At 43.8% G+C, this 26,666-nt stretch overlaps 1 protein-coding gene across 2 annotated transcripts in view; it reads left to right on the forward strand.

Moving 5' to 3' along the window:
• The window catches only part of Atpsckmt (ATP synthase c subunit lysine N-methyltransferase), a 30,547-nt gene extending 7,326 nt beyond the window's left edge, over nucleotides 1-23,221 (forward strand). Inside the window, exons 3-6 of one of the 2 annotated variants that reach the window (XM_035440628.1) lie at nucleotides 960-1,097; nucleotides 4,092-4,142; nucleotides 12,241-12,432; nucleotides 23,068-23,221. In XM_035440628.1, the coding sequence (XP_035296519.1) occupies nucleotides 960-1,097; nucleotides 4,092-4,142; nucleotides 12,241-12,411 (360 nt within the window). In that variant the 3' untranslated portion in view covers nucleotides 12,412-12,432; nucleotides 23,068-23,221. Of the gene's footprint in view, nucleotides 1-959; nucleotides 1,098-4,091; nucleotides 4,143-12,240; nucleotides 12,907-23,067 lie in introns of those variants that run through there. The other variant, XM_027400080.2, reaches the window with a different exon arrangement.
• Nucleotides 23,222-26,666: the final 3,445 nt, after the last annotated feature.

Consider the following 26,666-nt stretch of genomic DNA (forward strand, 5'->3'; position numbering starts at 1 on the left):
TTTTTTTTTTTGCCACCTCGGGTTAGCTGAGCCAGAATCAAGGATGCATTTGTCCAACACAAGCCTGAACTCAAAACGCAGAAAACTTTGGGTTAGTTATGTCTTGTCCATGAACTATAGAATTTAGATATAACTTTTTCAAGACAGAGTTTCTCTCTATAACAGCTCTGACTGCCCTGGAACTAACTCTGTAGCCCAGGCTAGCCTCAAACTCACAGATTCACCTGATGTTAATTATATGAAATAATGGGTTCCATTGTGAAATTTTGTCCATATAGATAATACACTTTGATCCTGCTCACTCCATTTACCACCTCTTAGCTCCTGTTTTAGTTACTTTTCTATTGCTGTGGTGAGACACCATGACCAAGACAACTCATAGAGTGTCTGGGGACTTCCAGAGGGCTAGGTTCCATCACCATCTTGGCAGCAGGCAGGGGTCTGTAACAATAGCTGAGAGCTCACATCTCATCTGCAAAAGACTGACAGAGAGCTAGCTGGGAATGGCATGGGCTTTTGAAACCTCAATTCTGCTCCCAGCGACATGGCTCCTTGAATAAATCCACTCTTTTTTTTTGTTTGTTTGTTTGTTTGTTTTGAGACAGGCTTTCTCTGTGTAGCCTTGGCTGTCTTGGAACCCTCTGTGTAGATCAGGGTGGCTTTGAACTCCGAGATCTGCCTCCCGATTACTGGTGTGCACGACCACCACCGGCAAGTCCACTCTTACTAATCCTTCCCAAACAGCTTCACCAACTGGGGACCAAGTATTCAATTATATGTGCTTATGGGGGCCATTCCCATTAAAACTACCATATTTCCCCTTTCCCTCATCCCTTCCTCTTTCCCAATAGCTCTCCAGAAGTACCTTTAAATGGACTCTTTTAGGGTTATAAACCCTAAAAAGGGAACTCTCATGCAAGATGATTTTTTTTCTTTTGCTAACCCTTTGCTCCGTCTAGGTGATCGCAGCTGCAAAGGAAGGGTTCCCAGCTGTGGGCTATGAACTGAACCCCTGGCTGGTTTGGTATTCCAGATACCGTGCCTGGAAGGAAGGTGTGCATGGCTCTGCCAAGTTTTATGTCTCAGATCTGTGGAAGGTATGTAACGTGGAGGATGATGCTAGACAAGCGAACTTTCTTTAGTCATAGTTAGTGTGACTGACAAGAAAGGTAAAGTCCAAGTTAGCATTCTGGCATAACAAAGTGTAAACACTTTGTGACCTGGTAGATTCATAGTAGGCTGTGCTTTAGTGCAGAGGCTTCAAGTTTGGGTAAAAGTCATATGAATGCTAAGAATTTATTGACTAAAGCATTTTCTTTTTTTTGTGAAATAATGAGATACTTCATTTCACTTGGAAATCATAGGTTATTCTTGATAAATATTTGGCTTTTCTCTGTGTATGCTTATATGTTCAGAGAGAGACAAAGATGGATAATAGAAGGAAGAGGCTAGGAACCATGCTAGGGTGGCTCCTTCTAATCATAAAATAAGGATTTTCTAAATATATTTGTACTCTTTATTTTTATTTTTTTTTATTTATGTTTATTCTTCTCTCATATATTATATCCTGACTGCAGTTACCCCTCCTTCCCCTCCCCTTGGCCTTTCGCTCCACCTTCTCTTTCTCTCCCAGATCCTCCCTCCCTTCATCTCCCCTCAGAAAAGAGCAAGCCTTTTCTGGGACAGTCACCAAACATGGCACAATATGCTGCTAAAAGACCAGACACATACTATCAATTCAAGACTGGATGAGACAACCCAGTAGGAAGAATAGAGTCCCCTAAGTAGACAAAAAAGTCAGTGACTGTCTGTGCTTCCGCTGTTGGGAATCCCACAAGAACACCAGGCTACTCAGCCGTAACATATAGACATAGGACCTGGTCAGATGCCTGTAGGCTCACTAATGTCAGCTAGCTCCCATGAGTCCTGGTCAATTGACTCTGTGGGCTGTGTTCTCATGGTGTCTTTGTCACCTGTAGTTCCTCCTGTCCTTCCCCCCACTCCTCCGCAGGACTTCCCAAGCTCCGTATACTGTTTGGCTGTGGGACTCTGCATCTGCTCCCATCAGTTGTTGGATGAAGTCTCTCTAGTTTCTTTGTTGAGGATTCTGGTAGGTACTGGCCCCAGAACACTCTGCAGGCAGGGCAAGCTATTGGTCTCCACTTGAGACTTTGCCTGGTTACAGAAGATGGCTGGTTCAGGATCTGTGTCCCTGTTACTAGGAGTCTTTTGTTAGAGTTACTCTCATGATATCCCTTGTACAAGGTATCTACATCATCCCTGAAATGGATCTGTGGATTGTAGCATGATTTTCCTTTACTTTACAGCTGCTACCTACTTATGAGTGAGTACATACTATGTTTGTCTTTCTGAGTCTCAGTTACCTCACTCAGAATTTTTTTTGTTTGTTTGTTTGTTTTTAGTTCCTCCATTTGCCTGCAAATTTCATGATGTCATTGTTTTTAACAGCTGAGTAAATACTCCAGTGTGTGAATGTACCACATTTTCTTTATTCATTTTATGGTTGAGAGACATCTAGGTTGTTTCCAGTTTCTGGGCATTATGAATAAAGCTGATACAAACATAGTTGAAAAAGTGTCCTTGTGGTATGATTGAGCTTTCCTTTGGGTATATGCCTAGGAGTGGTATAGCTGGGTCTTGAGGTAGATTGATTTCCAATTTTCTGAGAAACTGCCATATTGGTTTCCAAAGTGGCTGAACAAGTTTGCACTCCCACCAGCAGTGGAGAAGTGTTCTCCTTTCTCCACATCCTGGCCAGCATGAACTGTCAATTATGTTTTTGATCTTAGCCATTCTGATAGGTGTGAGATGGAATCTCAAATTTGATTTGATTTACATTTCCCTGATGGCTAAGGATGTTGAACATTTCTTTGTTTCTTGGCCATTTGAGTTTCCTCTTTTGAGAATTCTCTATTTAGATCTGTACCCCATTTAAAAAAATTACTATTTAGTTTGTTGATGTCTAGTTTCTTGAGGCTTTGTATATTTTGGATATTAGCTCTCTGTCAGATGTAGAGTTGGTGAAGATCTCATTCTGTGGGCTGCCTTTTTGTCCTGTTGATGACTGTTAGTATTCAGGCATCTGTATTGGCCTGTCCTTGGGGTTCCGACAGGACACTCTCCCAGCTACAGCCTGTGCATATTCACTGTGTTCCCTTTTAAAAAGGCCCTGCCCACCTCCCATCCTTCTCTCTTTCTTCCTCTCCCTTTCTCTCTCTGCCCCCTTTTCCTCTTTCTTGCTGCTCCTGTCCCTGGAGGCCAGTCTCCCCTTTCCCTTTCCCCTTTTTATGATCCTTTCCCCTAATGAAAAACCCTCTGTTTGAACCCTGTGGCATGGCGTCTTTCTCTCTCGAGCTGCTTTTCTTAAATTATAACATTGTCTTTGCCTTACAGAAGCTTCTTAGTTTCATGGAGTCCCATTTATTAATTGTTGATCTTAATGCCTGTGCTATTGTTGTAAAAAAAAAAAAAGTGCCTGTGTTTTGTGTTAGGAAACTTTTCAAAGTGCTTTTTCTTAAATAAGAATTTCCCACTGTAACACTGTCCTCAGCAGCTTATAAAGACACACTTAGATTTTGCTTGCATTTTTTTTTTTCAGGCTGTATATAACTAAATGGTCTCCACAGAGTAAATAAGACTTTTATTGGGCAATAAGAATTTTGACTGGCAAAGCACTTTTACTCCATTTTTCAACTACTGCAAAAGCCATTTTATTGAACTTTTAATGCACTGTTTTAGGGAAGAGGAAGATTAGAAGTCTGAAGAGGCCGCAGTGTGAAACAGGTGGCTGTAGGTGATTTGACTGGCAGCAGGGCACAGTTATGCCTTGATGGAGTCATTGTGAAGATGGGGAGATGAGGCCCAGGATGCCTCTGGAAAGCTGATGTACTTGACTGATGTGCATCAAAGTATGGGCGGGGTATTCTTTCTGCTGTGCCTCTTAAGGAGGCTCTTCTTTCAGGGAGTGGTGAAGACCTGCTGCCTGGCCATGTGGGCTCCAGTGAGGACAGGTTTACTGTGATTCTTGACTTCTTAGAATTAATCCACCATTTGTTTTCCATCTTGTTTAGGTCACCTTCACACAGTACTCCAATGTTGTCATTTTTGGTGTGCCCCAGATGGTGAGTATGAATCCCCATCCTCTGGGATACAAAATGTCCCTCATTGGTCCTATCAGCTGCCTGCAGCATGACACCTCTCACACATGAAGTGATGGCTTCCCAGTGACTTTGCAGAAACACTGGGTTTCAGTCCATTGGTTTAATAAAACACTAAGGACTTAAACATTTAATCATTAAAGATTCAGCCACATTTTAAAATTTTAGCTTCAGAAGAAAAAAAATCTCAATGACTTATGGAAGCCTTAACAATCCCTGTTTGAAAACTGCTTTAATGAGGTCCCAGAGTTGAGTGCAGTTGGTGGTTTTCATAGCTGCTCACTCACACCCACTGCAGTCGTTTGGGGAAGTTAATGGGATGTTCCCTTTGAATTGATCATTCTTCAGTTTTGCCAGAAGATAATTTTAAGGGTGGATGAGCATTGACTGGTTTCAATTTCCTCCAATTCACAGATTTGCCAAAGAGCTGAGTATTGAACTTTGATTTTGTACTTTCAAAGTGAAAGTGCCATACTATTTTACTGAAAATGGGCTTCTCTAGCCTTTGCAGAGATGGTCAGGGTAGAGTGAATGCTTCACTGCCATTGCTGGTTTAGGGACCAGAGAAATCAGTCCCTTTTTACTTCTCAAAGTCTGTAATTGTAGTCATAACAATCTCGGTAGAATTGGATGTTTGCTGAAGAAATGGCACTATGTAACTAATCTAAAATAAAAAAGGGAATTTCAGTTTTGTTGTTTGTGTTCTTGTTTATGCCTTAGATTTTTGTTGTTGCTCTTTGAGCTAGAGTGTCACTGTGTAGCCCTGGTGGCCTGGAAATTGCTACATAACTCAGGCTGGCTTTCAACTTGCAGCCTCCAACTTCCAAGTGTAGAGGTTATGGGCATGTGCCACCATGCCCAGCTGTGCTTGGGACTTTCATACACAGTGTCTAACTGCTTGAGAAATCGATCCCCACATTGGAACATTCTTGCTTTGTACAAACGAGCAATGATGGTGTTACAAAAAGTGACTGTATACTGTGTGTAACTCTGCTTTTGTTCTAAAAGTGAAGGCAGGTGTGAGGTCTTGGTCCTTGATCATTTAAAACTTGCTTGGGTCAGGCCTGGGTTCACCCCTGCAATCACAGCACTCAGGAGACCAAGGGAAGAAGGTTACTGTAAGTTTGAGGCAAGCTTGCGTTTCAGAGTAAGGCCCCTCTGTCTCAAATCTCCCACCCCACAAGTAAAAGTAATTTGTGATCATAGACTAGATATTGAATTTTGATGGTGGTTAACTACTTAAGATGTTTGGGCTTTTCCTTCTAAGATGTAAGAATGAGCATATTGGAGACAAGTAACTTCAATATAGACAGTAGAAAAATAGATTTCCTGGGGATTCTGTGCTATCTGGAGTGAGGAAGTTAAGCTGAGATGTAGGTTCTGATGATGCCCTGCTGCTGAGTCCCAGCTGGGGGCAGCAGTGGCCTTTGTAATGCTGAGCAGAGGCTGCTCTGCTGTGCCGCAGGGTTGGTTACACAGTTGGGGGCTGTTTCCTCAGGGGCAGTGTGAGTCTTGCTATTTTGAAAAACACATTTGTAATTATTGCTAACGCTCCTGTACACAGACAAATCTTAACGAAGGAATCTCAGCATTTCACTGTTTCTGGGGAGAAAGAGGAGCTGTGGGAATCCACAGAGCATTGGCATTCCTTAAAAAAGATCCAGCCCGTGTTCTGCACACAGTGGGTTGGCCAGGAGCTCATTTGGCATCTGCTGAGCTGGAGTGTCAGAGGGGCAGGAGAGAATGCTGGCTGGGAAGATGGAGACTAGCTTTTCCCTCTCATAGCTGGGTGGTCTGGGACAGCTCTTTACCTGTCTGTGTAAGGATGCTATTGCATCCCATTCTCCCAGTACCCCTCACAAGGGCTGATGGTCCTCCAATACAAGAGTGTCATGGCAAGTGTTTCAGGGTAGCTGATGCACTGACCGGCACTTGTAGAGCTAGGAGGAGCCTTAGGCAAGTGTGGAGGAGGACAGCAAACATTTAACTCCTCAGCCCTGCTTTTGATACCAACCGGATTATTCCTGATGGCACAGTGCAGTTGTAGGTGGAAATTAGAGCTAACACTTAAATGTAAGTACATATCAAAGTACGATGAGGGTTCCATTTGGGCCTGATGAACACTCTACGAAGGTTGCAAATACTCATATTTAGCATGAATTTATGCATCAAGAGGCTCTTTCCAAAATGTGGAACAGGTTAATTGAATCTTTTTTTTTTTTTTTTTAATCCTCTGTGAGGCTGGAGATATAGCTCAGTGGTAAGAGTGTTTGTCTGTTGTGCATGAAGTCCTGGGTTCAATCCCCAGCACTGCATAAACCAGATGTGCTGGTGCTTGCCTGTAGTCTTAGCACTTGGGAGGTAGAGGCACAGTATCAGGAGTTCAAGGCCATCCTTGGCTACATAGCCTGTTTGAGATCAGCATGGATTACATGAGACCTTGTCTCAAATAAACACCTTCCCTAAGAACCAAAACACTTAACCATAAACCCTCTGTGACTTCTTGCTAATTTAGGGAAAAGGTCCAAACATTGCCATGGGACTCAGACTGGATTGGAGTGGCCCTTGCCCACTTGTGACCTTGTCTTAGTCATTTTTTCATTAGTTCTCTGCACACTTCATCTTGTCAGTCCATGGGCTTTACTGTCCTGCTCTCCAGAGCCTGCACTGGGCTTAGTTAGTGAATGCCCACCCTTCTCTCTCTGAAGCTGTCCTCAGTGGTCCCATGAAACTGTCCACTCTGTCTCATTCAGTGGATATTGTACCCTGTGTACTTCTGTCCCTGCAGGTGTAGTTCATGCTGCAGGTGTGTCTGCTGCAACAGAGACAGGGTCTCCTTATCACTTGACTACATACGTGAGTGAAAAAACGTGAATATCCTGAGGTACCTGGTCACCACTCTAGAGGTGGTGGTAGGACCTGGGAGAGTAGAGCCAATGAATGAGGCAGACTAATGTCTCACGAAATAGCCATCCTTCATTCAGAGCCTCAGACAGGCATCACAGGAGTAAAGTTCTCATGAGCACAAGCTGTACACGGTCACAAGGACAAGCCACATGTGTCAAAACCATGTTTTCCATAGAGTCATAAAGGATAGTTTAAACTTAATTCAGTAACAACAGCAAGCAATAATGAGTAATCTGAAGTAAACTCCTTCCTGACCAGTATACCTGGGAGGAGCATGGAAACAGTCTGAAAACAATTCCATGTTTTAAAGAAACCAAGGTCACAAGACCCTTGTCTTGTTTTCTTGGAGTGTTCTCACAAAAGCACTCCAAGTTCTTGTATGACAGCATTCTTGGAATGTGTTCTGACAGTACCTCTACACTGGTGGAAAGATTATATGTTAAGTGAGAAAGCTACATAAAATTGTCATATGCCAGAGGAGAACATGCTCTGTGGGGTTATCCAGGACAGAGAAGTAGCAGGGCTAGGTCAGCATCCCTGAAAGGATACTGTTCATGAAGAGTCATCCATGTTGAAGACCTGAATGGTGTGCGGGCCTGTTGTCTGGCAAGTGCAGATGATGAGGTGATGTGAAATTTGAGGTGAGTCAGGGAAGGATGCTGGTCCTTCCAAGGGAAGGAACTGGTGAAGGTGAGAAGAGGGCATAGAGACTGGTTAGGATAGGAAAAGACTACCACCACTGCATGGAGGTCAGATCCAAGACATTAGGGATGGGGAGACAGCTATGTGCTCTTTTGGAGGTGTCCAGGTGACAGACGGAGGCTCCATCTGGGGTGAGTTAGCTGGTGAGAAGATGCCAAATTCCAGCTGCACTGCAAAGAGAACTTCAGCAGAGGTCATGGGCATCTCTAGCACTGGTGAGAGACAGAGGAGTCCTGGCCAGCTACTTCTTGTGTTCTGCATCCTGGATGTTTGGTTTGCCAGGAGCTGCTCTGGGAGAGGTATAGGCAGAGCCAGCTGTAGCTGCTCTGTGTGGGCTCCTGAAGTCACACTGGCAGTCTTGGTTAAGGAAGAGTGCAGTCACATGACCGTCTTGGGTGAGGAAGGGTCTGGAGTCACATGACAGTCTTGGGTAAGGAAGAATCTGGAGTCACATGGCAGTGTTGGGTAAGGAAGAGTGGAGTCACATGACAGTCTTGGGTAAGGAAGAGTCTGGAGTCACATGGCAGTGTTGGGTAAGGAAGAGTCTGGAGTTATATGACAGTCTCGGGTAAGGAAGGGTCTGATTGTGCACATGCCTGACTGGGCGTGACCATGGGGCAAGTCCAGGAGTTAGGCAGATCTCAGGGAGGACCTGCTCAAGGCCTGAGCTTTGTCTGGGAAGTGAGGCATAAGCAGCTAAGGCTTCAGGAGATCCTCGGTGAGGATGTCCCTACCCTTGAAGCCAAATGGAGGAGGGAGGAGGTCATGGGTCAGTACCGTCAGCCATAGGTCTGTCTTATGCCTGTCGCTGATTCAACTCGTGCTTCAAATTTTGAAGCTGTGATTAGAATATGAGTTTGTGTCACTTTGAAACCCATAATTATATGAATAATTTTGAATTCTATTAGACAGGCATGACACAGCACTACTTCTCTTCGTGTGTGCTATCAGGACAGATTTGATGCATATTTATGTGTAATTTAGTCAGTTAATTTCTTATGATTGAAATAGCTTCTTTCATTTTTAGGTTTATCTTGACTTAGCATATGACAGTCACTCTGAAATAAAAAAAACATAAAAAAGAAAAGAATAGGAATATGAATATTTACAATTATCTTTTTATGAACAAAATTACCATAAGAAACCTGATATTTTGAAAGACGCATGTTGTCTCATTTTTTGCTTATTTAATTTTTCCCTTAAGGAATAATTTCTTCTTCCTTTTTTTTTAAAGTTCTTTGCTGGCTGTTAGAATAGAAATCTTTTCTCCTTAATGGAATTTATTCTCCATTATCAATTCTAATAATGCATTAGAATTTTGGCTTATTCCATCCATATCTTGGGGTTTTTTCCAAGTCATTTTTGTAAGATGCTGGGCAAGAATAACCTTCATAAGAGCCCTGCTGGTTTCTCTGTCTTGCTGTAGTTACTTTTAGAGGGAGTAGTTTCTGCTTAGATCTTCATTTCTATGTATCATTTTTCACTACAGGCAACTAGGAATCCTTGAGAATAGCTGATCTAGGGTTGTGGAGGGAAGCCTGGAAAATTTTATTGAGCCAAAACACAAGGAAGTACTCAAGATATTTAATGGGAGTATGTCCCAAGGACAGAGCAGCCAGATGCAGGAGGTGCACCATGGCCAGATTGGGGCAGTTTGAACATTAGCATAAGCAAGGTCAACAACGAATTATGAGCCACTGAATGGAATTAGAACATGGATATGTATATTTGCAATAGATACATGCTACAGGCCAAGAGACAGAGGGACACAGGAAGGGAAAGCTCCCTCTTGCAACATAATACTAACTGTTCATCTAGAGCAAAGGTTCACAACCTTCCTAATGCTGTGACTCTTTAATACAGTTCCTCATGTGTGGTGACCCCAACCATAAAATCATTTTTGTTGCTACTTGCTTGTTGGGGGCAGAAGCAAAGAGGTCCTTGTGCTCACAGAGAAGCACCAAGAGAACCAGGGATGTTAATCTTGCAGGGGTGTCTCCAATACCTGCATTCAATCCAGAAAGGTGAAAGTGGATTTTGTTAAGGACATGGTGACCTCTTGCCACCTGTGGAAGCAGACCTCATCCACCTTCTGCTATAGAGGCAGACCTCACCGTAAATCCCCAGAATGATCATTCCAGACTCTTTCCTCCCTAGACCATTACTCATCTTTAGAGTAGATGTCACAGTACTCTGTGGCATGCTGACCTCTCTGCTGTTGATCAGAGACCACATTAGATTCCAGGCCTTTTACCTATAGAACCCACCCTCATGGTCACCTGTTATGTGTAGAAGAATCTCTCTGTAGACACACCTTAAGCTCTGTTGTGTACCTGGAATTGGACTGATTGTTGCTTGGAAACCTCTTCCCAAAGTGTACTGTGTTTTAAATATGCTGACAATGCACCACCTGGTATTAGGTTCCCAGAAGTCTGATCCAGGTTGATGAAGTCAATCTACACTGGGTTTCTTGTCTCTTTGCTGATCACTGTCTGCATTGACAACTGCCAGGACCTCCACACTTCATAACTGTAATATTGCTACTGTTTTGAATCATAGTGTAAATATCTGTGTTTTCTTGTAGTCTTAGTGGATCCCCGTGACAGGGGTTGCTCGACCCCCAAAGGAATCTTGACTCCCAGGTTGAGAACTGCTGATCTAGAAGGATGGAGTAGCCTGTTGCCACTTTGTGGCCTTCCTAGTAAAAATTGACTACATTTAGAATGCTTAGTGTATGCTATGTCTAGGGCAGAGATTATCACTAAGGGTAAAGGGAAGATGGCAACACATTACAGAGATTACAGATTCACCTGAGCAAGTGGCTGATGGCACCATCAGGAGCAGGAGGGCCTTCTGGGCTTCTGGAGCTCTGGTAAGTTCACATGCTTACAGCAGGGCCTTTGCCAGAGATCCACTGAGCCATCAGGAGCAAGTAGCAGAGGAACCTGAGGTAAAGGTCTTTGGTGCATGGTCATGAAAAACAAGAAAGATGGGAACTGTCCCAAGTCAGAAGAGGATGAAGTGGGTATAGCTGGGGTAGAGCCTTAGGTTGACATGCACAAGGCAGACCATCCGTTAGTACCATAAACAAACCAAACAAAAAAGGACAGCAACCCCAAACTAGGAGACCAAAGAAACCATGTGGCTGAGCACAGAGCTCCTTCCTGGGCAGTACAGGGCACCACTAGGAGAAAAAGACTGAATTGTTCTGGGGTTACTGTGGGCAGAATAAGTTTTCCTGGTGTGAGCCTCACATAGGTGTGTAAGAAACAGCAGTGTTGAATGTAGGTTCTTCTCAAAGTTTTAGAGATAGTTCATGGGGGAAGAGGGCTGTAATGAGCAATAAGGCAGTGCTAGAACTCTGCCAGGGCTGATTGCCAATGGCTCCTTTGTTCACTTCTTGCAGCTTGTCTACAAATTGACACTGTCTCAAAATCAGTTAAAAGTAGAAAGTGAAACATTTTTAGAATATGAGGCTGCTAATACATTTTTACAAACTACAGATAATTTTGAATAGTTGTTGATGTAATTAAAATGTCAATTCTTTCATTAATATTAAGAACACTTTATTGGTAGATAGGGAAATAAAATTATATGAGGTTGATGTAATCTATATTGTCTAGAAATTCACTGTTGGGGCTGCAGATGCAGCGTGGTGGAGGAAGAGTGTCTAGTGTGTCAGGTCCTGGCTGCACCTCGTAGAACTAAACACTGCTGAGGGGGGACGTACCTCACCAGTACATTATACACACGGTTAAAAAGTACTTCTTCTTTTCCTCTTTTGGTTTTTTAAGACAGGGTTTCTCTGTGTAGCCCTGGCTGTCCTGGAACTCACTCTGTAGACCAGGCTGGCCTAGAACTCAGAGATCCTCCTGCCTCTGCATCCTGAGTGCTGGGATTAAAGCCATGCACCACCTCCTGGCTTAAAATTATTTCTAGATGGTAGAATGTATACCTTTTCATGGTGTAATCAGACAATATTTCACCTACTCTAAATGTTGATGCTACAGTATACTGTTATAATTGAGAAAAAAACCAGCGATTGTAATTCTAGAATAATGTCAATTGTTTGATATGTCTCAATTCAGAGATAATAAAAGAATAGAAAAATATGTCTTAAATACATGAAATAAATGCTATATTGAAGTGATTAAGTAGGTAGATAATTTAAAATAATTAGCATTTTAATTATTGCCATATCATGGTTTTTGTCAGAAAATCAAGAATTGACGATATGTATCTGCTAAAATCAGTCATTTTATAATTGGTACTAGAAAATGTCCTTGTACTGCTGTTAATGTGTCTTCTTGTGTTAATAGGTTGCTTGATAAGTATTTGTGCCTGAAGTGTTGTGTTTGAAAGTATTTTCAAGGATTTTAAAGTGTGGAAAGGCATTTTGAAGTCCTCTCCTTTGTTACTGTTCTGGGAACCTAAAGGCTGTTGTTCTCCACAGATGCCACAGCTGGAGAAGAAACTTGAGCAGGAACTTGAGGATGATGCTAGAGTTATCGCCTGCCGGTTCCCTTTTCCACACTGGACCCCAGACCACATTACTGGAGAGGGGATTGACACCGTATGGGCGTATGACATGAGCAGGTTTAGAGGGCGGGAAAAGAAGGCCTGACCATGAGAGAGCATCAAGTAGGTGGGTCATCCAGTAGACCTTCACGTAGGTCACAGAGCAAACTTTCCTTGACATGGAATGAGAAATCACCATTGCTGTCCTTACCCTTTGGAGAAAAGGGACAGGATCTCAGAAAAACATTTAGGTGTAAAGCCAGTTTCACGCAGCCTGGTTTGGCCTTGAGTTTTCTGTGTAGCTTGGGATAACCTGAGCTTCTGGTCCTTTCTCCTCTACCTTCCTACACTTAGATGCTTGAAGATATAAATAACTGAGTCATGTTTGTGGGCCAGAAGGTTGTCACCTGGAAGCAGTGTGGTTTAATGCCGCAGATGAAGAGGAAGGGGGCACTCATGCCAATGTCTGCAGTTTCCTACAGTTCTGTTCACAAGTGACATTTATCTCCATTCTGTAGTTTGTAGCTCAATTAATTTTCTAAAAGATTCAGACAGTGGCATTTATATTTTATAATGTGTATAAAGAATATATTGCCCTAATGCTGGTAATTTCTGTACTTTATTGATTGAATATGTATATGTGCATGTTCAACTGTGTGTAAACAGTCTATGTAACAAGCACATGGTTTAGAATTGGGGAAATCGTGACAAATTGCGCTTGGCTTTAATTAGCAGTGTTGTACATTTGGTGTTACCATGACTAACATCTTAGTTTTGATGAGGCCCAGGGAGAAGTTAGTAAGGGTGTAACATGAGTGCTTGAGCTCTGGGATCTGAGTTGAGTTCTGGTTCTTAGCAGGAGGCCTTGGGCAGTGACTTAGTGTCTCTGAGCCTTGGTGTCTGCTGCCAGGACAGTAACACATTAAACATGGGTCTGGGGGGGGGCAATTTTTAAAATTCACTGCAGTCTTTGGTCTGTAAAAGGGAAAAGGAAAGCTTATGCAGGGAAGTTACAGATTATTTCTGCTAGTCACTTATTTTATGAGAACAGCCATTTATTTAACATTTCTCACAAGAAAAGACTTGACTGAATGATGTAGAAGACAAGTTAGAGAAAACCTTTGATTGTGAGTAGACAGGCTTCATAGATCTGAAATGTGAATGCTGAATGAAATGTGAATGCATGGAGCTACTCATCTGTTCGTATCAGAGAAAAGGATGAGTCCTGCTCCTACACTGGGACCTGATCCCAAACTGTCCTGATGGAAATTTATTTTAAAAGATGGCTGAATATCTAGATAAATGTAAAAATAGCATTTGATACTTCTCTTGTAAGTGAGGACCAACTGGAGACACGTGTTCTGTCACTCATTCATCACATGCATGATGTCTGGAGAAGCTGTGCTGATTCATGATGAGAAGACACACCTGGCTCGTGGCCTCCGGGATTTCCTGTGTAGAAGACAGAAACAGATAGTAAACTTAAGTGTGTGTGAGGTTCTCTGAAGAAATGGAAGCTTTGTGTGTTTATGGGGAGCCCACGGAAGGCGTAGGCATTACATCATTTGTTGCCTGCTACCATCTTTCACTTTCCAGGTCTCTGGTTTTCCCATGAAGAGTGAGTTCCATTGTGTGGGTGGGTGGTTTTGGTGGGAGCACAGACCTGGCTGTCCATCTCTTGCTCTCACCTCCTGCTCTTGCTACTGTTGTAATATTCTGGACACATACTGAGAGGGGCCACCTCTGCTCCTTGCCAGTAGATGTGGGGGTCTTTTGTACCTTGGGTGTATTCCATAGTTTTCTATATATGTTCCTGATGGGTTTGTAAAGGTATCAAACTACAGTCATGTGTAAATTACCATTTCCCCTTTTAACATGGTAAGCATTAGCCACCTCAGAGTGTCTTAGAAGTGTTTTGGCCGACTTCTGTGAGGTTAGTCCTTGAGATGGTGCTTTGTTAAACAGTGCAATGAGGACTTTTCTAGTGGAAGATAGGGCTCCTCTGAATTTTTGTCAGTTACTAGGTTAAGGACACTGATAAAGCTTGCTCACGACAGCTATTTGAATGTAAAAAATAGGTTCATGTCTGAGCAGATTGGAATCAGAGACCAGTGCCAACTTGATAAAATTCAAAGCTAAAGAAGACAGAATGGCAGCCTTCGGGGAGCTCTTGACGAGCATGTTGAAAGAAGCCCACCGTCACTCTTCGATCATACATGTTTTGATCCAAGGGCTCCTTGCTCATCAGCATGAGCTCCTCACTGTGCTCATCTGTCCTGGTGTGAGGTTGTGCTGATTGGCATTGGAGAGCCTTGAGGATCCTTGGGAAGAAGTCCATGCCCAGTAGAAATACATCCATGAAGTCACCCAAAGCTAGGCTTGCCTTGGATCATGAAGTTCCTTCCTGTGGACAGGAAGCAGAAGCTGGACAGCCACTTGGTGGGGATATTGCAGAAGCAATGTTTGCAGCATACCGGAGTCATAGGATGATCTGAATTGATGTGGCAGAGGGGTGGTGGTGGTGGTGGTGGTGGTGGGTGGGTGTTCTTCACTCTTCCCAGGCCCTCCTGAATCATTTGAACAGACTTTTGAGGCCAGGATAATAATGTGGGGTCTGACTCTGGCAGGATTTCCTACCCCACAGATGTAAGTTGCTCATAGCCTGTTTTTTTTTCCCTATAGGTTTGCAGAACAAGTGGTGATGAATGAAGTTAAATTATACCAAAACAGCTATGAAGTGTGAGGCCTTAGGAAAGTTGGGCTCTAAAATTTCGGACCTGGAGTTAGCTGGAATGTACATAGCTCATTTAAAAAATACCTTTGTACGTGTGTGGGTGGGGGGCACCACTACACGCATGTGCAGATCAGAGGACGTGTGTGGATCAGTTCTCTCTTACCATGTAGGTCGTCCTAGGGGTCAAACTCAGGTCATCAGGTGTGGTGGCAAGGGTCTTTGCTCACTGAGCCTTTTGCTGGCCCATGGACACAGTTCCTGAAGCTTCTTGTCTGCATTGGTCACTAATGGTTCTTCATCCTGTAAAGGACACTGTCCACTCTCAATCTTGTCAAGAGAGCAACCATATGGGGCCCAAACAGTCTTCCAGTCCTCCCACAATCAGTTGGAACAGGGTTGAGTATCTCAGTTGAGTCTGGACATGCAGGGTGGACTGTGCTGGGGTTGAGAAGTGAGGAACTAGTTGGACTTTGTTAAACTAGGGAACATGAAGATGGGGTCCAGACATCAGAGTTAAGGACTAGAGGCTAAGACCAGAGGAACCACAGTGTTCATTGGATCCGCAAGTTAACAGACTTCGAGCTTGTGTGTCATGGTCCCAAGTGGGAGGAGCCAGCCCAGAGGACCAGAGACTGTTGGGAACAGAGCCCAGTCTGCCCTTATTTTGCTCAGATGGAGTGAACTGTTTCTTGAAGGATTCCACTTATAAAGTAGGTCATTTTTAGAACCAATGAAAATACCACTTGCCAAAACAGGTATTAAACACAGGGAACTTATTATCCCTAAAAACACTGTGGACCATATACTTGAACAGGAAGGTGGATATTTGTATAACCGAAAAGGTAGCTGCATCTAAATAACAGTAATGTCTCTCAGCTTGGAAATCATTGGTGGTTTGAGAGTCCTCTTAGGCCGAGTGCCTTCCTTTAGATTGAGGTGCTCTGTAATAACGACACATGATTCTCTTGGAAGCGGGACACTTGTGACTCAATGAACTGATGCAAATTGAACATGAGCAAAAGGACCATATAACTTTTATAGGTGGGGAAATTAGATGTCTTATTTTTCTAATTTAATATTATGGTGTGAACATTATCCAGGAAGGATTGATCAAACAATGGCTCATTGATCTCAGGGTTTAATCTAAGGGTGGAAGGGAGACATTGAGTTAGTTTTCTTCTCTGTCACATTACTACAGAAAAGAAGCATCAAGTCCAAGTCTTCATGAGAACGCAAGCTCCAGAGCAGTCTCCGAACTGCACACATCTCTGCAGTTTGGTGGGTGCATTCAGGTGGTGGGGTTTTACAGGGTTTGCTGCAAATTCATCTCTTGTCTTTCTGTGTGTGTGTGTGTGTGTGTGTGTGTGTGTGTGTGTGTGTGTGTGTGTGTGAACAGAATGACAGTGTGGCAGAACATATTGGACTAAGTCCCTAGAAGTGTAAGTATCAGTTGGCAAAAGCACAAGACAGGTGAAGCTTCCAGCTTGTGATCTTTCCTCTGTGCTCCCCCCATGACTGGTTGGTCCCTGGTACATTACAGATCATTTTATCACAAGGCCTTTTGTTCACATAGCCACTGGTGTTTGACTTAAACATTCCCTTACTCATTGCCATCTTCAAAGGCATTTGCATTTTGTCAAAGGATCTCTTTAACATAAGTTTCATTTTGGCAAGACTGAAAAAAGTTAATTTGTAACAGAGACATGTCAGGTTCCTCTGTAGTCCCTGCTCACCACACTGCAATATCCATGGCAGCACAGAAAGATAAAGCTGGCCCATGGTGAGTCTTCTCTTCCTGAACATGTTAGTGCTGAAAAGTCCATAGCTGAGAAACTGGGATGTGGTGTGTGAACTTGTCTACCATAGGCCTTGGACACATAGGAGAATTTCATGGGTGTGGTGGTACACAGCTGTAATTCCACACTTGGGAGATGGAAGCAGGGGTCAGGAGTTCAAGGCCATACTCAGCTACATAGTAAGTTCAAGGGCAAGCTAGATTACAGGAAACCTTGTTTCAGAAAAAGGGAGAAGGAATAAAATTATGGGAGCTCTGCAGTGTAGACATGGCATTTCTCTGTTGGATAAATTAAGGCATGTAGGCAGTGACTTATTTAGCAAGGCACATGCAGTGCTTAAATCTCCTAATCCTGGCTGCCAGTAAAGACACACATGTGTTTCCCTTATTCGAACTTCTTGGCCAGGGCAGGGGAAGGCACTGCTGCTAGGAGCCAATACCTTTGATGGCATGAGCTCAGATATTAGCAGCGTCTGAGTAGCTCCAAAGCTTGGTTTCTGAGACCCTTTGAACAGGCTTCTCTTTGGTAGGCCAAGGGTGGTCCTTGATTGGAGGAATATGCTGAAGGAGAAAGCTGCAGCTCTGACAGATTTCTCCTACCCACTTTAAAGAGGCTTAGCAAAGCAGTATCTTCTGAGAACAACTGCTTTACAGTTTTCCCCCAAGACACTGCGGTGCAAGCACATCACCTGGATTAGAATGTCAACGTTGCATGCATGTGTCTCTTTTAGCTGCAGCTGCCCTGGCAGTGTGGAGAGACTGGGGGTTAAACAACGGAAGTGTGGACCTCATCTCTGGAGGCTGGAGTCTCTCCTAGGCTTGAGGACGGTGGCCTTCCTGCTGTGTCTTCACATAGATTTTCTCTGTGCCGCTGTCCCTGGTGTCTCGCTGCATGCCCTGGTCTGCTTTCCTTGTAAGGAAGCCAGGCAGATAGGTTTAGGGCTCACTCTGATAACCCCATTTAAACTTACTTGTGTGTGTGTGTGTGTGTGTGTGTGTGTGTGTGTTGGAGCAGGCATGCCTATGTGCTGGTATGTGCATGCTTCTGTGGACGGTCACAGGTTGATGTTGAGTATCTACTTCTGTGGCTCTTTACTTTATTGAGACAAGGTTTCTCATTGAGCCTAAGTTACAGATTTGGCTAAATTTTGGCATCAAGCCCCCAGTGTCCTCCTATCTCTGTTCTCCCTACCCTCCATAGTTTTAGTGTTCACTGTCATGTCTAGTCTTTACCTGAATGCTAGGGGTCCAAACTCCCGTCCTCATGCTTGCCCAGCAAACACCCATTGAGCTATCTCTTCAGCCCTTACCTCTTTAAATACCCTATCTCCAAACAGTGTCTGTCACACTCTGAGACACGGGGTGTTAAGAGGTCAGCACGTGCATTTGGGAGTATGGTGGCTAAGCCTCATTGTCAGCTTGACAAGACTTAGAATTGTTAGACCCCCGGAAACTCAAGTATCCGGGGTCCCAGGTCACGTTCGCAGTTACCCCAATCACCAGGCAGATTCGAGAGCTTGCTGCAAACTGCACGAGGCTTTATTGTAATTTAACGAGCTAACCCCATGTTAGCTCGGGTCTTTGATCCACCCACCATGGCAGATGGCTAGCAGAGACGGCTCCTAGGGGCTCCTGAAAGATCTTATAGGGCAGCGTAAGGGGAGTGTCTAGGGGTACGCACAGGCTCATGATTGGTGTGCCTCCAGGCTTGGAGGGCTTGCCCTGTGTTGATTGGTCAACTGGTTGTTATGGCCCATAGGCCCTCCCAGGGTGGTTGCTATGCTCTCCACGTCATTGCTGTGCGCTTGTCTGTAAAGCACACCCAGGTTCATAAAGCATAGCGCCACCAGCTAACTTCTGATTGGTTCCTTGTGACAAGACAGGCATCTGACTTTCTAGTGTCTAGAACAAGGTCATAGAAGCACATGTTCGACCATTATGGCTGCCGAAAGGGAAGCTGGCCCCTTCAGAATCATCTAGAGAAACCCTTCTGGATGTATCTGTGAGGATGTTTCCAGAGAGTTCTAACTGGGCGGGGGTGGGGGTGGGGTGGGGTGGGGGGTGGGGGACCCATCCTGAATGTGAGCTGTCGCTCACTCCCTTATCCAGGTTTACAGTGAGAGAGGGAGTAACAACTGGAAAAGAAAGATGGGAAGTGTGTAGCGAGGGAAGGAGCTTGACTGAGTTTACAGTTGTGGACAAGGTAAATAGGAAATATAACAGCTGTTGTTGAAGACATTAGCACTGTGTTGGTTTGAATGAGAATGTCCCCATACTATTGGACATTTGATCACTAGTTGGTGGCCCCCTAGAGAGGTTTACAAGGCGTGGCTTAGATGAGGGAAGTACATCAGTGGGGTGCAGGCTTTCAGAATTCAGACTCAGCAGTTCCAAGTCTGTCCTCTGCTTCCTGCTTGCCATTCAAGATGTGAACCCTCAGAATCCTGCTCCAGCTTCCCCGCCTGCCCCTTCTCCACGATGAGGGACTCTTATCCTTCTGGAACCATAAGCCCCTGTAACCCTTTCTTCTATACCTTGATCACAGGGTTTTCTTACAGCAATAGAAAAACAACGAATGTAAGAACCATTAAGGAGAGACCATTCGCCTTGTACTGGGCCAATAGGAGAAATGCCCTGATGTCAAGAATATCCACCAAAGGCTTTAACTTGTGGAAATGTAAATTCATCTGAATGGAGAGAACCTGAACGGAGAACAGCACCACAGAGGATTCCTGCTAAAAATCAGTTGCTCAGAGTGGTGCTTCCTAGGGTTAGCCCTTGGAGGCACACAGAGGCAGATGCAGATCAGGGGGCCAGGATACATCTCAAGCTGACAGCAGGACTTGGGAGCCTTAGCCACAGGAAACTGCTCTTTTTCTGCCAGGCTTGACAGAGGCAAGATTGAGGGAGTCATGGAGACTTGCACTAAGGTTCCTGACAACTGCTGGGGCCAGGTAATGTGTCACAAGGTACAGTTATCTGATAGGCCATTACAAAACATGGTGAAGGTGAAGCCTAAGTTACATTGGAGACTGCAGGACATTGGAGATGCCAGGATCATGGGCTGTGGAGTAGAGTTGGTCAAAGAGAGGTAACATTTACTGCGAGTTACAGAACTGGAGGAGTGAGTCTACCTAAGGCTATTGGAGTCCAGATAATTTTATTATGAGCCCCATATGCTACAAATGTAGTTGGAGTATTTGCCTGCTGGGCACTGGTGTAACATCTGGGAGGTGTGGCCTAGCTGAAGGAAGTTAGGTCAATGGTGACATTTCCTGGGATGGAATTTGGGAGAGTCAGCCTCTTTCTTTTTCTCTTTGGCTTCCTGGCCACCCTGGGTGAGTGGACTCTTCTGCCATGTGTGCCTCCTTTTCCCTATTTGATGTTATATACTTCACTGCAGGCTGAGAATGATGGGTCTAAGCTCCCACAGACTAGAAGTCTGCAAAACCATGATCCAAAACGAATCAGCTATTATAGCGATATAAAGCTACTTAGCAAATTGACTTTTTATTAAAGGGTGAAAATTTAAGTTTACACACTCAAATGGAAGATTAGCTTTGATTTATAGAAGATATGTGTGGTAGTCTGAATATAATTGCCCCCCCCCCATAATCTCATAGGGAGTGGCACTATTAGGAGGTAGGGCTTTTTTGGAGTGGATGTGGCCTTGTGTGGAAGTGTGTCACTGTGGGAATGGGCTTTGAGGTTTCCTATGCTCAGGATACTGCTCAGTGTCTCAGTTGACTTCGTGTTGCCTACAAGATGCAGGACTCCTAGCTTCAGCACCTCCCTGCTCCCTGCCATGATGATAATGGACTGAATCTCTGAAACTGTAAGCTGCAACCCCATTTAAATGTTTTTGCTATAAGAGTTGCCTTGGCCATGGTGTCTTCAGAGCAATGGAAGCCCTAATTAAGACAAAATGCAACTTTAAAAAGCCCATATAAATCCAGGGAAAATAGTTGTGGTGATATCTTGCTTGTACAAATAAAGCCTGTCTGAAGCTCAGAGAATGGAGCTTGCCTCTAGCTAACCATAGAGTTCTGGAGGTCTGTACAGACAGACAGGAAGTGATATAGCTGGACGGAAACAGGATATAAGCAGGGAGAGACAGGGACTTGCTCTCATCTAAGAAGGTAAGGTGTGGCTGTAGCTTGTTATTTCTCTCTCATCATCTTCCTCTGTATTTGACTCCGGGTTTTTATTACTTAGACCAATCAAGAACTTCATTTGCAAATAGTGACGGCAAGGGGTTGCAATCTAACTGACTGACCGCTGGCTTGGTCAATAGTACTCTGGGAATTAGACAGCTGGAGTTCAGCAAGGCAAATCCATCAGCATGCAGGCTTTCATGAAGATGGAACTCTGAGTGTCTATAAAGAAAAAAGGGTAAATAGTGTCCACTCACCATTAATTTGCTGGGTGGTGGTGGTGCATGCCTTTAATGCCAGTTCTTGGAAAGCAGAGTCAGGCAGATCTCTGAGTTCGAGGCCAGGCTGGTCTACAGAGAAAGTTCCAGGCCAACCAGGGCTGCACAGAGAAACCCTGTCTTGAGAAAACCAAAATAAAATAATTTTATGTGTGTGTGTGTGTGTGTGTGTGTGTGTGTGTGTGTGTGTGTGTGTGCATGCTCACATGTCTGTGCACATGCATGCATACTAACACATGCCAAAGCATGCATGTGAAGGTCAGAATACACCTTTGTGGAGTCAGTTCTTCTGGGTTTTAGGAATCAAACCCAGTCAATAGCCCTGTGCGGTTAAGTGCCTTTACCTGCTGAGCCATATACCATGTCCCCTTATATATTTTTACATGTTAGAATTCTTTCTTCCCCTTTGACTTGCTTTTTCTTAATAAATAAATAAAAATTATGATAGGAAGAAACACAGTTTTTGAGATTTAATCAGCGGCTTAAAGAAACAGCAAGTCAGAGTTAGGCAGCAGCCAGAGACTCTCAGTAGGAGCGAGTGTTGGTAGGGCCATCTACCTCCTCCAGGGTGACACCTTCCTGCCTTCCTTCTCTGATCCACATTCTATCTAGCTCCCTAGTGCTCATATCCACTCTCCTGGATACTGTACTTTTTCTCCCTCCATCACTTTGCTTGCCTTCTCTGAACCTTCAGTGCTTTTAGAACTGGCTATGACCAGTACCAAGTTCTGACAGCAAGATAAAAGCCAAGATGACTGTAAACAACAGTCGGCATCTGTCTGAAACGCATCTTCTGTAACTTCAGAGGCTGTGAAAGTGTGCAGGACTGGGCAGTACATTCTGAGTCTCTTCTTTTTGAGACCAAGTCTCACTGTGAGACTCGAGTTGGACTGAAGCCCCCTGTGTAGAACAGCCTGGTTTTGAACTCACGGAGATTTGCCTGCCTCTGTCTCCTGAGTGCTAGGATTAAAGGAGTGTGCCACCACACCTGACTCCTACCAATTTTTAAGGCATCCCTTTTTAATGTAGGCTTAACTTCTTCTACCTGTCACTCTGTCACTTCCCCTCTCCCACTGCCCTGATTTCATCTTCAGAGCAACCCAGAACATACTGAATGCTTTCTTCATGAGACCGAGGTCAGGCATTTACAGGACACCTTCCTATCCCTAGTGAATTTTTCTCCCATCCCCAGTTCTTTAGGTGGCTATCCTTGACCTTTGGTTATATGCCGTCTGTTTAAGTGGCTTCTGAAGGTGGCCCTAGTCCCCAGGTGTGGCCCCAAGTACAAAGAATAGACCCTCCCATTATCTTCAACTTGTCTTCAAATAAGACTGCGCTGTCCACTCACTTGGGCTTCCAGTCATGCTTCCAATAAACTACATTTTCCACATGCTATTTGTTTTTCTATATAAACCACATAAGTGGAGCTATTTTCTGACCCAAGTATATTTTATGTTTCTGAAGCAAGTCAAGGACCTTTAATATCTATTCTCTTAATTTTTTTTTTTTTTTTACCATGTTAGATCTGCCCACTACTGTGGATTTTAAAGGCATTTTTGGGGAGCCTAATTTAATCACTCAATCATTTGGTCGCCCCCTGCCTACATCATGCCACTGGAACTTTATTAACCTGTGCAGATGCTCTGGTCCATGTGTGGGAGGAAACAGTCTCAGACTGAACAAGACAGAGTTGTCATCAGATTCTGGGGCCTTCCACTGCACCATGTCTGCTTGACTCTGTGGACAGCACTGTGGGAGATTGCTCTTCTAGTGAATGATCTACTCTGGATGCTCTTTGCAGGGGTCCAACTCTGAAGGCCATGCAGGTGACTGTATCACCAGGATTCGAGCCCCACACGGTCAACTTGGAGCACCACATCTGCCTGCACCTCTTAGTCAGTCTGCAGATGTCCCTGGACTAAAACCTGGGAGGAGGCTGTCAGGGGTACCTGAACCCCAATCTTTTTTTTTTTTTTTTAAATACATTTTAAAAAGAATTTAAATGAGAATCTTGTTTTACATGTTAATCCCAGTACCCTCCCCTTCCTTCCTTCCCCCCACCTCCCATCCCCTTTCTGCTCCCCAAGGAGTGTGAGGCCTTCCATAGGGGAATCTTCAAAGTCTGTCATTATTTGGAGCAGGGCCTAGGCCCTCCCCGTGTGTCTAGGCTGAGAGAGTAGCCCTCTATGTGGAGAGGGCTCCCAAAATCCATTTGTACACTAGGGATTAATACTAATCAGCTACCAGAGGCCCCATAGGTTGCCCAGGCCTCCTAATTGACACCCACTATCAGGGGGTCTCACTCGGTCCTATGCTGGTTTCCCAGCTATCAATCTGGGGTCCATGAGCTCCCCCTTGTTTGGCTGACCCCCAATCTTACTGCACTCCATGCTCTTACTAGATTGCTTTTTTCTTTTGTGCTGGGGCTGAAGCCCAGGAGTTCGTGCATGTTAGGTGAAGGCACTACCACAGAGAGAGTTACATCCCCAGATCCACTATTTCCTTTTTATCCCAGACCCTAGTGGTTTTGTCTCTGCCATATAAAACATAAAGTAGTCATGCTAATGGTGATTGGCTCCCAGTAACACATACATTATCATATACCCCAGCTTCCTGTTGCAGTCTGCAGATCTGCTCCAAGTCACACTGCCACCAAAGTCAACACCAGACTCCCTTTGGTCTGGGGTTTCAGAACTGATTTTACCCATTCTTTACTCTCACAGTACCACACCTCTGCCATCTCTTGTTTCACACAGTTTTCTCCAGCATCCTCAGTAAGAGTTAATCTGCTTCCTTTACAGGATCGCTCAGATCTCTGGATAATACCCTTGTGCACTTGGAAGCTTGGCTGATAATACTGCATATGGGTACATGCTTGGGGCTTGGTTCCTTCGTAGCAGGTAATGGCAGCGCTGTCCCTCTGTCAGTTAAAAATCCTTAGTTGGAAAACACTTTGTTCCTTGTTAGGTTTTAAAAATGTTTTTGTTTTTAACTTCTTCCTGGGTTAATGGATCCAAATTAGGAGTTTATAATTTTTAAATTACATTAACTTATTCATTGTGTGTCTAATGTACATGACAGGATATGGAGGTCAGAGGACTTACGGGAGTCGGTTCTCTCCTTGCATCGTGTGGATCTGAGGTCAGACTCAGGCTGGCAGGTTCGGCTGCAATCCCCTTTGACTTCAAGTAATTCTGCTGGCCTGAAATTGCAATTTTTAATAAAAATTCCCCCTTAACAAATGATTAACCGGGAGAATTTTTTTCTACTAGCCATTTTCCCTTTGCCATGTTAATTAAAACATGTACTTTGAGGTAGTAGATTCCAGGAGAAGTTTGCCATGTTCCTTCCTTTATTGCATGTAACTAACCCTTTTGTGCTTAACAATTTTGCATCTGGTGGAGAGTTAAGCCACCGTTAACTTCCTGTCTCTGACATTCAGCTTGGTGCTTGGTGTTGCTTTGCTGTGTACGTCTTAGTCCCGGATCCTCTGTGCCCTGGTTTGTACCCTGCGCCGTTTCTGTCCTCAGTGGAGGCTTTCTTCTTCCACAATTTAATTTTTCAAAATGCAACTTTAGATTGCAAAATGCAGACCCCAACAAAACCTCTGTGTTTTGCTCACAGTGTGCTAGGTGGCATCTCGTTTTCAGGGTGTGTTGTGTTGTGGTCTACCTGCTGATGAAGCATCTCTGTTGTTCTCGGTAAATGAAAGGCAAACATTTCCACCCATTAGTGCTTGGAAGTAAAGAAGAGGAGCCTCTTGGGTGCTCAGCACATCTCTGATGAGATAAGTGTGCAGTAGATTTATAGTTCATTCGGCTTGGTCAAGAGACTCACATGAGGGGGTTTTGTATTTTCAATTGTTTGGTGATGATTTCTTCAGTTTTTTTTTTTTAAATTTGGCGCCACTCAATATATGAAATTTGACCTTGTACAGGGAAAATTTCTGGAAATCAGATCTTTCTTTTATTCCAAGTAGAAGGAACCTCTTTGCTATCAAACACAGAAGACTATATTTAGACTGATATCAATAAACAAAAATTTCAGATCATCCATATGACTGCTGTCCGGATCCTGCAAACTTCCAGCAAGCATGAAATAACTCAGATGAGTTATGAAAAAGCCTCTCCCCAAAGCAAATGAACTATTGCCAGAACACGAACAAAAAGAGGGTCTTATGCTCGGCTTGTATGTGAAGGGAAACGAAGGACAGCAATTTGCAATTTTGGAACATTCTTTTTCCTGCAGCAGGATTCAAAGCAAGCTGGACTCCTTCCATCAGTCATCAGTGCGTTGTTCAGGAAAACAGTCTGTCCTAAGGAACTGGAATTGTCTTCCAGGCAACAAACATAAACACTCCAGAAACGTGACTTCATCATCAAAGGCAATCGTGATAAATTAGAAACACCGTACACTTTAATATTTAAGCTATAACTTGCATGGAAAAACCCATACCTTTTAGTCCACAGTACTTCGGAGTTTTGACAATTCAGAGCCATGTGGTTAAAACCACAATTAAGACACAGATTAGATCTGTTAGTTACAAGATTCCCTTGTGCCCTTTCGAAGATGGCTCCTCTCCCCAACTCCTGCCTGGCCACCACTGGTCCATTTTCTGTGCCTGGTTTTTGTGTCATCCAGGATGTTGGATGAGTGACATCATGGACACAGACAGCTTTTTTATTTTTTTAAAGATTTATTTATTTATTTATTATGTATACAGTGCTCTGTCTGCATATATGCCTGCAGGCCAGAAGAGGGCAGCAGATCTCATTACAGTTGGTTGTGAGTCACCATTTAGTTGCTGGGAATTGAACTCAGGACCTCGACCTCTGGAAGAGCAGCCAGTGCTCTTAACCTCTGAGCCATCTCTCCAGCCCTCGTAGAGTAGAAATCCTTTATCAGGCTTGTGTTTTTCCAATATTTCTCTCAGTTTGTGGTGTTCCTTTTTATTGATTAACAATGTCTTTTGCAGAGCAAGGATTTTAAATTTTGATAAAGTTCAATATAATTAAGTTTTTAAAATAATTGAATTGTGCTTTGGTATGTCTGTTAAATCTTTGTCAAGGGCATAGGGCTATTTCTGGTGTATTTGAGAAGTTTTATACCTGTAGTTTTGCATTTAGGTCTGTGGTCCACTTTGGTTTAATTTTTGTTTATAAAGTGAGGTGTGGATTAAAGTCTATCTTTGCTGCTGGCTTCTTTCTTAATTGAGTTACTATAATCCTACCTGTGTGGAAACCAAAAGCCAGGCTGGGTGTGCTGGTACATGCTACCTTTGGGAGGGCAGAGGCTGGAGGATTGCCACAAGTTTTAGGTTAGCTGAAATTGTTTTCTTCGGTGTTTTATGGTTTCAGCAGACAAATCTTGCACGTATCAGATATGGTAGTTCATTTTTGG

The sequence above is a fragment of the Cricetulus griseus genome, chromosome 2, assembly GCF_003668045.3.
Source record: "Cricetulus griseus strain 17A/GY chromosome 2, alternate assembly CriGri-PICRH-1.0, whole genome shotgun sequence".
Lineage (NCBI taxonomy): Eukaryota > Metazoa > Chordata > Mammalia > Rodentia > Cricetidae > Cricetulus > Cricetulus griseus.